The sequence below is a fragment of the Nuphar pumila genome, chromosome 7, assembly GCF_984573655.1.
Source record: "Nuphar pumila chromosome 7, dmNupPumi1.hap1.1, whole genome shotgun sequence".
NCBI classification, from domain to species: domain Eukaryota; kingdom Viridiplantae; phylum Streptophyta; class Magnoliopsida; order Nymphaeales; family Nymphaeaceae; genus Nuphar; species Nuphar pumila.
In genome coordinates, this window is record NC_143255.1 from 50,557,639 (window position 1) to 50,575,404 (window position 17,766).

Sequence of the window (17,766 nt, forward strand, 5' to 3'; positions counted from 1 at the left end):
TTTGGTTGAAAGTTTGGGAGTATAAAGTATTTAAAATAATGCATTCCAAAGATAGATGCCATTTTTTTTTTTGACAAAACAGAGATAGTTGACACTTAATGCCATTGAATCACTGTTTCTTGTGCATGTCTGAAAAAGCACTTAATTAGGTATTCACACGTCTGAGGCTATCATCGGGTCGGGTCTGATCCAAATCCTACACAACCCAGGTTTGAGCTTAATGAAATAGGCCCCATTATCTAATCGGGTCAGATCCATTGTATCCAAGTCATATACGAAATAGGGTCATAAAATTTTAAAATCAGAACTTGGGTAATATTCAAGTTCCAACAGTTACTCTAATTCTTTAAGATGTCACTGGGTCTAGTTTATGCTATTTGTCTGAACCGGATCTGGTTCTAATTTATGCTAAATCTAGTCCAACCCAAAACCTAAAAAGGGATCTCATAAGTGGTCGACTACACGTACAATTTACCAGCAATCTCACAGGTGCAAGTTGTTTCGACTCAATCTGGCACTATAGATGTGTTCACATGATTGATTTGCTAAGGATCCACCTTAGATCGCTCTTTTTTCATGAAATTTTGTTTACAGATGGCGATGTCAATAAGTCGGTTTTAGTCCAACATCTGACTCAAATCCAAATCCGATTAGTCAAATTCAGTATTGAGTTTTTCATCCGAGTCCAAATTCGAAACTTACTGAGATCTGAATCCAATTGTGTAAATATCAGATTTTAAGATAGTGTGGTACTTGGATTCAGTTTTTTGTCTAATTAATCCCATCCTACTTTGAATACGGATCCAAATCAAATTATGTCATACCCGATTAAAGCTGACTTAGTAATATCTAAATCCGACCCATTTACATCCCTATTTACAGCCATTTATTTTTGAATGGCCCGTGTGTGCCTGATCAGCTGATATGGTAATTAAGGTAAGGCCTATTAAAGTTGACACCCACAATTGCTCTACTCATATGGTAAGGGCCATTTGTGAATGTCACCAAGTTGACGGAACCCCACGAGTGCCGCAAGGTCTAAGCTGAGTTTACTTCTCGGTGTCCATGGGGAACCTCGAGGGTTTTACCAACCAGAAGAGAGCCAATGTGCAGCCTATGATGAGTTTTTCCCTGTATTATCCAAATAAAGTAACTTGACAAACTATTCATATGATCCGAATAATAGATGGACCGAGTCTGGAATCAAAGTTTACAAATTAGACTCCAAATCCGACCCATTATCTGATTATACAATATCCTAAATATTTCCAAATAATACACTTAACAATTCAAGTTTTAGCTGGTTAGGTCCTTCTCATCCAGACACAAATGAACAAGGAGCTGGTAATTCTGCCTAATTATTTATTTAGAAAAAAGTTCAATTCATGACCTTGACTGTAGGTTGCGCATGCGCATGCTTGCGTTTGCATGCACGTACATGGAAGACTAATTGAGTTGGGAAATAAGAGTGAGGAGGGCTGACAAAGACCCACCACCAATGGATCCACATCCTTGCATCACACAAACACCAACTACTTTATATTAGTGAAATCAACTTAGAATATTTTGAACCAAATAATCTATTGGTGTAATTAATTTAGTGCAGATAAGATTACATTTTATATAATCGATCATTGGTTATATTCCCTACCCCTACATCTATCTTGGAAAATGTTAAATTAGGGCTACTAACTTTACAGGTGAGATTCACAGTAGAGATTGAATATAAGCGATAAATTGGTTAGATACAAAATCACCTGATCTGCCCTCAAAATACTTCTTTGGAGTTGAGTCATCTTTCTCAACTTAACCATCTTCAACAATCATAATTACCTCTTAATTTACTATAAAAAATGCAAGAGACCATTTTGTTTGTTGTGTAGAACTCAAGCTACCAAAAGTAGTTAATATCATTATCAGTATTGGCGATATCTGCCTGTATCGGCCGATACATATCACATCATCCGAAAATCAATAAGCTGCAAGCCTGAATCAGTTATATTTAATAAATATAAAAACTACAAAAAAGAAAAATTTAACATTATTTTAAAATCATTTGAATAGTTTTAACACATGTCACGTTATGATTGACACATAGTAATATTTTATTATTTTTGAACCCATACAAAACGATTCACTTGAGTATCATACAGCTGAATCACTTGAGTTAAGGTACATACCAAGGTAAGGGACATCCTTCCTAGTGGGTTCAGGTGACGACTTTTTGGGGTGCCCCACTGGCCTTATTTTAGCGAAGTTACCAGCGAGACTGGTAACCCTATTCAAAACCAGTCAAGGGTCACCATGTGAGTTTTGTCCATGAGCAAAGGTGACAAAGAAGAATCAGAGGGAATACTAATAAAGAAGTAAAAAACTATTAATAAGATTAAACCACACTATTTAATCCCATAGATAAGCATATCATTTTTATTGTTTTATGATACAAAATGTCTTAATTAGGACAAATTTTTGGAATTAAAAAGGACTGATGTCACATGGTTGAGATGGTAGGAGCTCATCTCATCAAATCTCATCTCTTGGTGTACCTTCTCCAAGTAGGACTCTGACTCACTGACTGTGACTGTAGGGTTGAAAATTTATGTGACTATGTCTGCTGCATCTTATGAAGTTGGCATTTGAGTTATTTTCTCTACATTTCAAGGGCAAAGGCTTTGAAGTTATGTGACTACTTACGTCCTCCCTTACTTTCCTGCCCTGACTGTACAAAATGGCAAATACTTTGGACTTGAGTGCTTGTTGTGTTTCATGATACCAAATCAGTGTTTTGGGTAGTTTTTCTTATTTTAAGGGTAAATATGAAGACCTTCTCAATGAACAGTGAAATAGTAGCATTTTTGTAATTAATTTTTTTATCTGATGCCATGAGAGAGAGAGAGAGGAATGAATGTCTTGAGTAGAAGAGATTAGAGAGAGAGAGAGAGAGAGGGTGGGGGGAGAAAGCATGTGATTTCTTTGATTGTTCAAGGTATAACTCTCTCTCTCTAGTCCCCATTAATGATTGAACAACAAAGATCTGCTTCGTCTTCCAAATGGAGACTCTTTCCCGCATCCTCTTTCTCGCTGAAAAAGTATCTTTCTTTAAAGCATTTCCGTTACTTCCATCCTGCCCTTTCCCGTTTAACAAGGGTTAGCATAGAGGTTTGCAACAGAGCAAAGATTCTCTTGGGCTTTTCTTTTGTGATGTTAGAGAAAACCATGAACACCATCCATCAAAAGAAAGAAGGGAGATAACAAAAAAGTGTGTTTCTTTTTAATGAAATCCTGTATTTCATATCTTCGTTTTGTACAATCCGTTTTTCTTGGAAAGTTGGTTCATTTTCTGTTTTTTTAATCTCCTAAAAATTGTGGGATGGGTTCCTTTCATTGTTGCATCTCGTTTTGATGAGCACTTCTCATGTCCACTAAAGGGCTTGTCATGACGTGCCTAGACCAGAAAGTAAGGATATTTCCTTTCTCTGGGATAAATTTCATCTGGGGTCTTCTTATCCTGATTTTTTTTTTCATTTTCTGGGCTTTTACCTGAAACCGTGAATCAGGTAATGCCCATGTCTGCAGCTTGTGCAGTCTGTTGGATACTTCATTTGTGTTGCAAAATATCTTGGTTATAGTTTGCGCTAGTACTTAACTGTGGGCTTGCCTACAGAACATCTATTTCTGGAAAAACTTGGTTTTTTCCTGTTTTGTTTTCCTGACTTTTTTCTGGTTTTTTTAGTTTCATTTCTGCTAAAAAGTTTTTTTTTTTCATTTGTTGGGAATTTGAATCTTGGGTGATTTTTTTTGTTCTTTGCTTTTCCTAAGGGGAAATGGTGCCATCTCATTCAAGTCGGTAGGACCTTTCTTGTAGAAAGGTGGGGAGGGAGAGGTTGGACATGAGTATGTTGGTGGGGACATGCTTGAGTCGAGGGAAGCTGATGTGCCTGGCCTCTTGGTGGCATTGGTTGTGCTTCCATTGGTTGCCTACTTCTTACTTGGTAAATGGAAGGAAACATTGGAGAAGAAGGAGAGGATAAGAATTCTTGCTCAGTTAGCATCTGAAGAAGCCCTCAGAGTGGAGTCGCTGCCTCCCCCATCTGATTCTCCCCCGGTTGGTTCTCCTTTCAAGGCTGGTCCTTATGTTTGTGCTCGATGCTTCGGGCCTGCAACTACTCGATGCTCCAGATGCAAGTCCGTCAGATACTGGTGTGCTTTCTTCTAAATACCATGCTTACTGTGGATTAAGTCTTGGCAGACTTAATTTTTGGCATTGAGATTTCTTGTTCTTTAATCTTTCCCTTTCCCAAATTTTCCTGTTCTTCACGTGTCTGTTCTTTGGCCTCTTTCTTGATTATACCACTTGCTAATTCGTTGAGATACGCATCTATGTGCCATTGTACCTTGCATCCATTTTTACTGGCTAATGTTCTTTCATTTTATTCTTCTTTTATATCTTCCCTTATTTCTTTTTCTTTTCTTTTCTTTTTTTTCCCTGTAGCAATCAAATTTAGAACCAATGATGCTATTTGAACTATGTGGATATTTGCAATACTGTATAAATGATACATGATATGATCCTCTTTCAGAAGGAGAAAGGTCTGATTGAGATCCTGAATGCATTTCATCTATGTATTGCTTCTTTTATTTGTTCTGTTTTTTCAGTTCAGGTGGGAGAGATGATATTAGCATGATCAACATCTTTCTTATCAGCCTGGTTTTCAGGAGAACTAGTAATGTGAAAAACATGGTGCAAAGCCATGTTTTTAAAAACCATGAGAACCTGTTTTTTCTGTTTGTATGACAAGCAGTTAACCTTGTTTTCTGAAATTTGTTGTTTGGATGACAGATAACGTTGTTTTGTGGGGATTATTTTTTCACCAAAACAACTTATAACATTTACTTTTTGAATAAGTATGGTAATTTCATGTAATTGACCTATTTTCATTTTTCATATGTATAAGAGAAATAATAAAAATAGCCCATATAAATACTTGGCAACAGCTTAAATGCAATCTGATGAAGGCATAATAGAAATATTTACAGTCATAATTCATTGCTTGCCATGACATTTTGACTGTGCCTACTTTGTGCGGTCTTCACACATTTTTCAGTCTTTTCCTTCAAAAAGCCTATTTTTCAGGAACGTTTGTTGTCAAAATAAGGTTGTGATTGTTGATTTGGGTGATTAATTGACAGGCTCCTGACTAGACTAACATCCCAAGCCCAGTTGACGCATGATGTTAAGCAGCTGACTTGCTGCCCTAGTTGATCACCATGTTGCCTGTATAAATGTCAAGTCCTAGGCTGTTAAAGGTATTTGTCGCAAGATGCTTAAAATTTAGATCTGGTATCAAAATCTCTCTACCTTCCTTTCTACACCACTAAAATGGCGAAAATGTGCCTTTTAAATCTTCAATTGCTGTATATTTTAGAATGAAAATACGGGTAGTGACCATCGAAGGTAGTTTTTTTGCTTTTGGCACCATAGGTAGTAAAGGTGATCCCTGATGTTGTTCGCTTGTCACTTCTATACTACCTTGAGTACCCAAAAGTGGCTGTTGCCATAAAACTTTGCATGATAGTTCAAGTGCTAGTTGTGAAACAAGTTAGACATGACATATTTTATTAGATTTCGAGTTTTGACATGTTTGATTATGAAAGTGTCTTCATCAACCAAAATTGTATGGAAGATATAAAGGAAACAAAACAATATTTTTGTGGATCATTTCCCAACAGTACAATAGGGATGTTCCATTGTTTGGGTTCTAGTGCATTATTTGAATTAAGAGGCACTCAAAAGTCAAATAATTTATCAAACTATAAATTGACAAATCCACCATAAATAATCTACACATCTCTGTGAAATGTGTGGGGCAAACAGTGATGCGACTAGTGCCAGAAAATTGAGAACATTGTTAACAAGATACTCTTTTACAAAGGGTTGTGTAGTTTGTACATGAATTGACAGCATCAAAACAACATATACCGTCTATGAAGTTGGTCAATCCTCAAGTTTGCCTAGTTAGCAAAAATTGATCTTTTACATCGACAGTAAACAATTATTATGTCATATTGCTTGAGATCAGCATATGGATGTATTTACTATCAAAACCACCTATTGTCTGTCAACCTCACCTAGTTTGAGACTTAAAACGCTCTGTCAATTTGGATCAAATCAGCTTGTCTCCAGGCCTCAAGTGTGAGATAAGCCGAAGGGTGACTGATGTTGATCTTGTGCAGCTCAGGGTACTGCCATGAGTCATAGTTTCACCAAGTTGGCGTGGTACTGAGACTTACTTCAAGACATTGATTCCCAAACCATGTTGCACGTTACACGTTTAAAGCTTCATTGGGTTATTTTCAGCCTTTCTTCAAACCTGTGGTTGATATAGTGTTGCTCTTTTGCACTGCATGAATTGGATCTTTGTAAGCATAAGAAATGTTAACTTCCAATGCCCTGTTTACAGCTCTGGGAAGTGCCAAATAGTTCACTGGAGGCAAGGGCATAAAGATGAATGCCAGCTGTTAGATACCTGCTTCACAAGTAGCGCAGCAAAGTCAGAGTCACCATCCCCAAGGGCCACGCCTCATGAGAATGTCCTTAAGTCTGACATCATGAGTCCTAGGGATGGAGTCTTGTCTAAAAGGACCAGTCATTCTAATGCTACTATTGGTGCTACAACCAATATGTCTGATATATTGAATGCAGAGAGAAAGCTTCCAGACAATGGGGTTGATTTTAAGGTCAATGGAGAAAGCTTGAACTTGAAGACGAGATCTGCATTCGGGGACACTGACAAACCAATTCCTGCCAATGCTATTAAAAGAACTCCTGAGGAAGATGCAGGAATTGTTAGCAAACGCAGTTCATCTGCATCACTAGCAAATGCTCCTTGTGAAGTTTCCAGAAAAGAAGAAAATGAAAGCTTTGTTGAGATGGTCTGCCAACAGCCTATCCGAGAAAGTAACCAGGATCCTCTCAAAATCAGTCATCAAAATAATGAGAGTTTCTCAGAGACTGGTTGTTCATCTGGCATCTTAGCATCAAAGAGATCATCATTGCAGAGCCACCAGTCCAAGAGAAATGAACGGGGAGCATGTCAAAAGACAGATCCTAGTTCTTACTCTGCAAGTGGTCACAGAAGGGAATCCTTGTATCTTGATAAAGAAGATGGTGATTTGAACTCTTCCAAACCAGAGAAACCATTTAAGGGGACAACAATGTCAGATGGTGCCCTGGACATGACAGAAACTAAAGCATCTGTACGGCAGAAATCAGAGGTCAGAAAGTATTCTATTTCAGAAATGGAGAATGCTGAGATCACCATGGATTCAAGTATGTTATCGGAAATTCCACATGAAATTCTGTTTTATGAGCTTGTGTGATTTTTTTTTGGTGCAATAGCAAATGAGAACTCTTAATTCCTGCCTAAATTGGTGGCCACCTTCATACATGCCAATAGCACCATGCATTTTTATCAAATAACTGAGGCCATTTTAACCTACTAAAAAAATGTTAGCTGCATTGGTGAGCATATATGTACAATTAACTAGCATGGACCCTATTGAGACACGTGCTACTGAAGTAGATTTCTAGATGCCTTCATTGTGCATATTACTAGATGCAATTTGTATCTATGCTCCAGGTACATCTGAAATTGGTGCTTATGTAACTCAGAAAGGTGGCGATGCAACATAAATTATAAACTTACATGAATATCTCTAGTGTAGTTGAAGAGATACCACATTTCGTGGGCAATGAGGATGTTTTCATTTTTCTGCAATTCATCAGAAGTTGATCTCTCTCTCTCTCTCAGAGAGAGAGAGAGAGAGAGAGAGAGAGAGAGAGAGAGAGAGAGAGAGAGAGAGAGAGCTCTGATTTCATCTTCTGTGTATAAGTCTTAAGCTCTACAAGGGATCAACTTTCTGGCTTTACTTGTACTTGTAACTTCCTACTGCAGAAATCTCCAATACATCTGCACCAGTAAGTGCTTCCTCTAAAGATAAGATGGGTCCAAGGAAACCCCTCAAACATCCTATGTGGGATTCTGCAGAAGACAAAGACAGTTCAAAGAAGAACAAGGTATGTCTAGTTAATTTTTGTTAGGCTGCAAAGATGGAACTTTCTTGTCTTTGTTCTGATCTGGTTGACATGTTTGATTTGCTTTAATTTTGCAGATGCTCTTTCCTTATGAAGAATTTGTCAAGTTCTTTAATTATGATGTCCTGGACTTATCTCCTAGAGGGCTTTTGAATTGTGGAAACAGGTACTGGTGTGCTTATATCTGTTTACAGACATTTGTTGTTGCATACATGACCTAGCAACTTAAGCATTTTTTTGGATTCATACAACCAATGTATTTGTGTGATTATAGTTTGAAAGTTATCTCTGGTGCTCTTCAAGAAGAGGATAAGGCCCCTTCTTTTGATTTTATACTTTCCACAGTTCACTAATAAGATAAATTGGCTGTTCATATTTCTCAATGTTTCTTTACCATATTTAATCATAGTTTACTTTGCAGTTGCTATGCCAATGCCATATTCCAATGCTTAACCTACACAAAGCCTCTCATCAGTTACCTACTTCAGAGATCTCATTCCAGGACATGTACTTATTCTGTTCTCTTGGGTTTCTCATGCTACAAAGAATGAACACTGAAACTTATATCTTTGGTTATCTATTTATGTGATCTTGCAGGCTGTGTGAGAGATTGGTGTCTTATGTGCGAACTTGAGCATCATGTATCAAAACTTAGGGAGGGTGGGGGTCCTTTATCTCCAGGTGGTATCCTGTCATGCTTGCAGAAGGTTGGTGGTCGTTTGTGTAGTGGAAGTCAGGAAGATGCGCATGAGTTCTTGAGGTGTGTGAATATGCTGTCAAAACTTAAATTTGTAACTTATAAGATGCTTGTTCATGTTTATTTGTCTTCTACCCTTGCAAAGTCGCTGTTTCGGATCATTATCTTCTTGCAAATTTTTTTACTGGACCTCTCTCTCTTTTGTGTGTAACATAGCCTTTTATATTCAGGCTTCTAGTTGCTTCAATGCAATCCATATGCCTGTCTGGATTGGGTGGTGAGAAGAATGTTGATGCCAGATTGCAAGAGACAACCTTCATACAGCAGACATTTGGTGGTTGCCTTAGATCAAAGGTGATGTAGTTGCATTTTGAAAAATCAGTCCTTCATTCTCGGTCCTTTGGGGTTTTAGTTTTGGGTCTTTTTCTTGGTGACTCATCCTTCTGATCTTTTTTCACGATGGTTCCTTTGAATTTTGTTTAAAATGACCACTTTTTTTTCCACTGCCACTATCAGGTCAAGTGTTTAAGATGTCATCATGAGTCAGAAAGATATGAAAACATTATGGACCTTACATTGGAGATCCTTGGTTGGGTTGAGTCTTTGGAGGATGCATTAGCTCAATTCACATCTCCTGAGGATTTGGATGGGGAGAACAAGTACAGATGTGGAAGGTGTGGCAATCATTGTCTGCTGTCTTTTTCATTATGAGAAGATGCAATAACTCAATTCAGGATGTCTATCTGAAAAACTTGTCCTAAGCCAAACTTGATCTGAGTCACAAAGAATTTGATTCAACCCAGTGTGATTTGTCATCATCTGTCTTATTCGCAGCCCCTCCCTGGGTTCTGCGTTATACTGAGTTGCTATTGATTTCAACTATGTTTCTAAGTCCTTGCTTGCTACATGTTTTTAAAATTTTTCTTGTCACACGTTGCTTGCAGATTGCAGATGGCTCCATCACTTCACTAACTTGTGTCTTTTTTTCATAAGGTGTTCCGCTTACGTTAGAGCAAGGAAGCAGTTGAATATTCATGAGGCACCAAATGTTTTGACAATTGTTCTCAAAAGGTTCCAGGTAGAACTTTTTCATTTCACCTGTTATTATGTATAAAAACACACACACACATGACCAGACGTGCATACACTTGTCTTTTTGCTTTGATGCATCTGATGTTTTCTGCTTTCTCAATCAGACGGGGAAGTATGGCAAAATTAATAAATGCATCACTTTCCCCGAGATGTTGGACATGATTCCATACATGACAGGAACCAGCGACTCCCCACCACTTTACATGCTTTATGGCGTAGTTGTGCATTTGGATACACAAAATAACTCTTTTTCAGGGCACTATGTATCATATGTGAAGGATCTGCAAGGTGCTTGGTTCAGGGTTGATGACACTGAGGTAATTTTGTTTCATATAGTCGTAAATTTCCATTTTTATGCATTTGAGGTTTTAGTAAAATTGTTTGTCTGATAAGATGCACAATCTTTAATGAAGTGATAATTTGCATTCCTTATATGTAAGAAAGAGAAAAATTATGACGAATCACATGGTCTGTGTTGGTATAGAACCCATTGGCTTTGTTGATGGACTTTGAGCTGAACCAGTCTCATATCTATTTGGTGGGACATCCCTAGTACAGATTATCATGTCAATGGGATCATGGAGTCTTTAGCAGACATGACATGGACTTGCAAAGAGCTGCTACAAAATGTTTTTGATTTTTTCTTCTTCTTTTTAATATTTTTTTACCATATGAATTTGAAAGAAATGGGTCGCAATGTCAAATGTCTGATTAATCTCGATTTCAAAATTCATTCCTATAAATATTGTGCTTGTCTAGCACCACTTAATGGGTGTGCTCATTTTTTTTTGGCTAAATGTGATGATTATGTAGTGTTGCGGCATCTTAACCACTGTGTTCTTTCCCTAGATTTCCATTCTCACCCATAGGAAATCAGTCCTTTCTTTTTTTAGCTTTTCCTTTTGTTCGTTTAAGGTTTTTGTCACCTTTTGGTTTCAGAATAAGCGAGTCTGAGTCAGAGATTTCTGGCCTCATTACAGCTCTCTCTCTCTCTCTTGCTTCTGTTTGTGTGCTACATGACAACATCTCACGTCTACTGATTGATATATGACCAACCACTTGAAAGTTGTGATTTTTTTTTCACAGGTTGAACCAGTGCCTATTAGCCAGGTTATGTCAGAGGGGGCCTACATCCTATTTTACTCCAGGTACATGCTTTTACCCCATGTTTGGATGAGTTTATAAATAGCAAGTTTTGCTGTTTTGTTCTTTTGTTTTTTTTACAAGCTTTTATAAATTTAATGTGATTTCACCCCCTTTTTCAAAAAACAAAGGGGGACTTTTTTTTTACACAACCAATTTTCTTTCATTCTACCACCATGACCACCATGACCATCACCATCACCATTACCACCATGGTGACGCCACCACCGCCATTGCCCTCTCACCATCTTTTTCAACAACACCCCACCAACACTACCACTTCTTCACCACCATCATTGTGTCCTCCATCATCACCACCACCACCATTACTTTCTCCATTATCAATGCCACCATTATTACCATCATCAATTAATCATTGCAATCTCCATCACCTTCACCACCACCACCACCACCACCCTCATTATTAATCTCTTTTTATTCTTCATTCTAGTTTAAAGAATTGGTGATCCAATCATTTACTTAATTAAAAACAAGGGCAAGTATCTTTTTTATAAAATGTGCTTTCATTTATTTTTGTAAACAATAAATAAAAAAAGATCCAAACAGGGCGTTAGACTTTGTAATCCTGACATTTTTATTTATACATGGTCTGAAGACTCTGAACTAGCATACTCTGTTATATAATTTTTTTCACGTCTGCCCCTTTACCAAAGCTATTCCTGCATGCCAATCATTTTTCTTCTATTGTTGTTACTTATCAGGTCTTTTCCGCGCTCTCCAAGAGTTTACACAGGCAAAGCAAAGGCAGCACATTGTCCTGCTTCTGATAGTCATTGCAAAACCTCAGGCAAAGCAAAGGCAGCACATTGTCCTGCTTCTGATAGTCATTGCAAAACCTCTGTGGAGAATCCTCTGCCCCATAGGCATTCAAAACTTCTGCGTCCTCCCTATTTAAGAAGCAGTGAGAAGACGGAAAACAATAGTATTAACAAAAGTATTGGTCATCCTGTCATGGGCACTTCCCATGGGGCATTCCTCTCTAGAAAACATTCAAAGTCTTTTAGCATGGACTTTTCAGATATAATTTCAAGCGATGGCAGTTCCATCTTTACAAGCTCGGACGATGGATCATTTACTACAGACAGTGATAGATATTCCACCACTACTATGGATCATTCTGAGACTGCTGCAATTTTTAACAGCTCCAACATATCAGATTATCTCCATCATGCCACTTCCTGTAAAATGTTCTCTCCTTGCAGAATGGAGACGAGATACTTCTCAGAAAGCAATATGTTTGTTCTGGATGCTTCGATGCCGGCTCAACTACCTGGCAATGTACATAGTGTAAAGCATTCAGAACAGGTTGGTGCTCCTTTCAACAATTCGATGAATTCTGGAAGCCATTGCAGCATGTCTTTGAGGCATAGGAATTACCCCAAAGATGGTCTATTCCATACTTCTGACTGTTGTGGCCTGTAGTCTCTAGATTTTGTAGTTTTAGTGCAAAGCCCTTGATGTTATGCATCCCTTTAGTCCAAAAGCTCAGCATGCCCCGTGTTGTTTTTTCAAGTCCAATGGGGCTGTAAATTAAATTATCATGGGATGATGAGCAATTTTGTTCTTTGAAAATATAAGATAATCTGCTTATTTTTAAAGAAAGCAATCCATGTCTTAATTTTTATTACCATGGGATAATGTGTAATTTTGTTCCTTGAATATTTAAGATAAGCTGCTTATTTTAGATAAAGCAATCCATGTCTCAATTTTTTTTATCATAACAAATATATTCTTTTGAAATACAAGTTCTGCGCTTTTGTACCACTCAAATCTGAAGGCGATCCTTCGATTTGAGGTCTGACCTCCCTCAGATCTCTCCCTGTCTTACTCCCTTGATATGAGGGATCACAGATCCAGCATTTGAGGCACCTCGGATCTTGGCATCTGGCATGTGCCACATCAGCACATCTCACGCCATCTCAGGTCCTTGGATCTGAGATCCGAGACTATCAAAAGCCCCCTTAAATAAAGCAATCCGTATCTATGAATGTCTTTTCCCATATTTCTGTAAGCTGTGGCCACCAGTCGTTAAATTCTCAGTTTTAGCAAATACTACTTCATGCACCCTCGGGCCAAAAGCTCACCATTGCCTTTATGATATGAAAAATGATTTGGTATCATGGGTAGATGGGCAATCTTTTTCTTTGATATATAAGATTAGCAGCATACTTTGAATATAGCAAACTGTGGTTCTCTGTTTTATGAAACATGTGCCATCTTTAGTCTGGCTTATGCAGCATATAGGACTTCATTTTGGCACCCCACTGATGGTGGTGTTCAGGAATTTATGTTGCATATCATGCTATCGTGCAGCATATGGGAATTTAAGTTGCTCATCTTGCTAACGCCAATGATGATCCCTTCCATGCACACAAGCCGTGAGATTGTAAGTGGGGATGGCATTAAATAAGGATGGTTAACTAGCTGAAGTGAACTTGAGGTGTTTACGCTCAGCTCATGCTTCCAGCTAGCCATGCTGGGCTTGAGCTTGTGACGAAGTTAAATGAGCTGAGCTTGATCTGGCCCATTACCAAAAGATAGTATTTTTTGATAGGCAAGCTGGGGTTAGTCTGACCCCTATCAGTTATACAACTATACCATTGGGTTTTGAACCTGCAACGCCCAAACACACTGTGACGTTCACTAGCTGCTCCTACCAGACAAGCGAAACCTCTGTGGTAAAAGGTACGTAGTTTTAAAGCTCGAAGTAATAGAAATTTCTACTCAATGTACTCATAGACCTATTGGACCAAACTTGAGCTGCCTCGTTCATGGAAAAAAACTAAAAAAAAAAAATCTTCTAGAAGCTGCAAGTAGGGCTGGGAAAAGAGATGAGCAGCTCGGCTCTGCTCAGAAATTAGGCTGGCAAGCCGATCTATTAGCCATCTTGATTAGGTAAATAAGCCGAGCATGAACATGGCAAACTCGGCTTGGCTTGTATAGGCTCGTTTTACATATTATATATGTATATATATTATATACATGATATGCATATTTTATATATACTTTATATATTATCAAGCTTTAGAAACCATTTAAAAATATTTTTTTAAAAAAGAGTCAGCTCATGATCGGCTCATCCTGTGATTAGTTCATGAGCCTAGCTCGAGCTGGGGTGTACCCTTAACGAGCAAAGCCTGAACAGTCCAAGGCTCGTTTGGCTCGTTTACCAGCCCTGGAAGCAATAAGATCTCAAGTCTAGACCTGTTGAACGTCAACCATTTATTTATACCACATTTGATGAAAGATATATCTAAAAGAGGTCATTTTTTATGCTGCAGTGGCTGTCAAGAAAGTCGCTGCACGCCCACCATGCAGCCACACTACATATAATGTGAATACATATCTAAAAGGTATTTGTTAATTACTTTTTTTTTTACAGAGAAAGCTGGGGTTAGGCAGACCCCTACCAGTTATGCAACCATACTATTAGGATTTGAACTTGCAACGTCTCAACACAAGGTAACGTGCAATAACTTCTCCTGCCATACAAGCCGACCTCCTGTTGATTATTAATGATTCTATATGAGCCATGCTGAGTTGAGCAACTGCTTTTTCTGTTCAGCTTACTAAGCCTATTTTGTGAGTTTGAACAAGCTCTTTATGAGCTGAGCCACGAGTAGCTCACCTTGTTTTACAGCCTTAATTTTTACTCCCATAGTAAAAAAAAATTCATTCATGGGGTGTTTTCTCAACAAGGAAAAAAAAAATTATGATAAATTAAAATATGTATTAAAAAAATGAAAATCTGGATAGAATTATAATAAAGTTAAATAATCATGAAAAAATAAGACCATGATAAATTTATCGTGAAAACAGTTTGTAAAACACAACAAAGGGAAACTCAATATCTTCGTGATATTTGATTTCGAAATGGTGTATCGTCCGACGCCAGAGGCATCGGGCGTGGTTGGAATCAAACAAATTAAAAAAAGTTTTTTAGCGGCCGTTAAAAACACAAATTTCTTTAACCGTTGATCATGTGCACAATCAGCGGCGCAAAAGTGTCCGATTTGCGTCCAACGAGATGGGTGTTTGACGATACTTCATCACTTATCACTGTTACCAGGCAGGAAAAAGTGTTTACTTTCCAGTTCACAGGAGTATATATTCTTGAATATTAATTCTGGTTACCACCACCGACCTATCTGTGAAAAATAAATCGTTGGAAGTGATTCGTCATGAGCATATGCTAGGGAATATGCCTCAGTGCTACATGATTGGATACTCTTGATCTACCAGTTGAGAAAGTGAATATAGTGCAATCTAGTCCATTCTTTCCTGTCCATTAAATGTTATCATAACATGGGCATATATGGGGTCTGATATGTTTTACACTGTGAAGATCAACTAATATTGAAATGTGTTAGCAGAAAATCGATACGCTTCACCCCCTGAAGCGGCTATTTTTAAATAAATACAAAAAATAAATAATATTATTATTTTAATAGTTTTAACACGTGTCTCTTTATGATTGACACATAATATTTTTTTTTCTGGCAGATATAAACCGATTTGCTTGAGTATCGGTACAGTCCGATACAGCTGAATACCGATACTGACAACATTGGTTCTGATTGTGTACAAAAAATACGATACGGGTGCATATAGTAATGGCAAGTACTATAAAAGTAAAGCAAAATTGGTCTATGATTTTGGCACATATTATTCAGAGAGGGTTGTGTATGTTCGCCCCCGATGATTCATTGAATCCCACGTCCGTGTTCGGGGGATCGAATGAGCGCCACGTATTCATGCACATGGGGCTCGTATTCCCGTGTATGTTGACATAACTTTGCATCGGACTTTGGTGCTGTTGCAAAGACTTAATCACCCTTACTTGCTTTTCTTGCCCTGAAATGACGGTTCGAGGAAATGACAAAAATATCCTCCATTCAAAAGTTGTGAAACGACGGGTGGGGAAAAGGACAAAAAAGTCCTCCATCCAGAAAGTTTGATGTTAACCATTTAAAGTGGAGACGTTCGCCTACGCCATCTGATGTAACAGTTGCTCCCATTATCAACGCAAACTTTGCCTTCGTCTCCAGTCGAGCTTTCCGCCTTGTTTTTTATCTTGTTGTACAACACACTGTCGCCTTCTCGTGCCTGCCTTGTGTTACAAAACATTCCAGTGTCTTCTCTTCATTTCTGCTGTCGTTAGGCATCATGGAAGAAAGCAATGATTCACAAACATTCCAACCAGTGCCATTAAGGCACCGTGAGTAGTTTTTCATCTCATCATGCTATCGATGAAGAAGGCATGTCGTCTTGTGTGCCATTAAGGCATTGTTTGGTTATTGCAGGTAGATCTTGTTATTACGAAGGTTGGAAACTTATCGATATTTGTAAGACGCTGGGACCTGTTGACAAGAACGCTTGTTTGCAGATGCTAGGAAGGGCCTCTACCCCATCAGGTATCCTACAGTCACTCATCATATGCATTGTATCTCAAACCGCTGTATTAGTAACAGACTCTCATTTTTGTGAGATACATTTTTGTTAGTTAATATCGATTTGTTTGCTATTATGTTCAAGTTCTTCCTTATCGATTTGTAATTTATTGTGCGATATATTTATCAACCTTTTAGATAGTATGTTTTTGTATCGTCGAGTTATAAGTTATAAATACTGAACTGCCGTATCGATTTTCAATATCTGACAAATCGCTATACATATCGTTTTGTAAGATATTATATGTTTTGTAATATGTATTTGTAAGATATTTGTACACAGACTTTAAAAACGTTTGGGTGCAGAAACACATCTTGACACGCATGGCGGGGCGATTTTCGCATGCATATCGTTGCTCTCTCAGCGACTTCTATTGAACTCGCTTTAGAGCCTCGTGGATATTATGAGAGCGTTATCGTCAACACACATGTACGACATGTTTATTTTATTGGCATGGTAAGCGACACGTCGATGCTCAGCATAAGCAAACATCAAACCGCACTTGCTTTGATACTTTCATTCATTAAATCGTTGCTTTGACTTGCGTAACCCTAGTGGTATCCGTTCTTATATGCATCCTGATTAAATCGTAGTAAACCTATGCCGCTTGCTAACGGAAATTGATATATTGCTTACAAAACATTCCACTGTCTTCTTTTATTTGTCGTTGTTGTTAGGCATTAAGGAAGAAAGCAATGATGCACAAACATTCCAACAAGTTCCATCAAGGCGGCATGAGTAGCTTTCCAGCATCATGCTATCGATGAAGAAGGCATGTCGTCTTGTGTGTCATTAAGGCTTTGTTTTGTTATTGCAGGTAGATCTTGTTCTTACGAAGGTTGGAAACTTATCGATATTTGTAAGACGCTGGGACCTGTTGACAGGAATGCTTGTTTGTAGATGCTAGGAAGGGCCTCTACCCCATCAGGTATCCTACATTCACTCATCATATGCATTGTATCTCAAACCGCTGTATTAGTAACAAACTCTCGTTTTTGTGAGATAATATCGACATGTTTGCCATGTTACTGCAAACACAAATTGATATATTGCTTAAAACATTATTGAGCTTATCATCAGGTTGTAATAAAGACGATGTAGCTCAATCAATAGAAAGATCTAGAGAATTGAATATCTATACTTATGACCCAACTGAAGAATTGAACATCTGCACTAACGATGCACATGAAAAGAAGGGTGCAAGAATTAGACCCACTATTGACTTGAATGTTCCAGTGGAAGAAATGCAATTCAATGATGAGGTAGA

General features: G+C 38.0%; 1 protein-coding gene across 1 annotated transcript; it reads left to right on the forward strand.

The window, feature by feature from the left end:
- The first annotated feature begins 3,138 nt into the window (after positions 1-3,138).
- LOC149832235 (ubiquitin C-terminal hydrolase 15-like) lies at positions 3,139-12,654 on the forward strand. Its single transcript, XM_090014393.1, has 12 exons — positions 3,139-4,200; positions 6,462-7,330; positions 7,956-8,077; positions 8,173-8,261; positions 8,517-8,602; positions 8,693-8,855; positions 9,023-9,146; positions 9,309-9,466; positions 9,786-9,870; positions 9,989-10,201; positions 10,971-11,032; positions 11,750-12,654. Exons 1-12 carry the CDS (start codon positions 3,911-3,913, stop codon positions 12,468-12,470), a joined length of 2,982 nt encoding a protein of 993 aa, XP_089870519.1. The 5' UTR covers positions 3,139-3,910; the 3' UTR covers positions 12,471-12,654.
- The last annotated feature ends 5,112 nt before the right edge of the window (positions 12,655-17,766 follow it).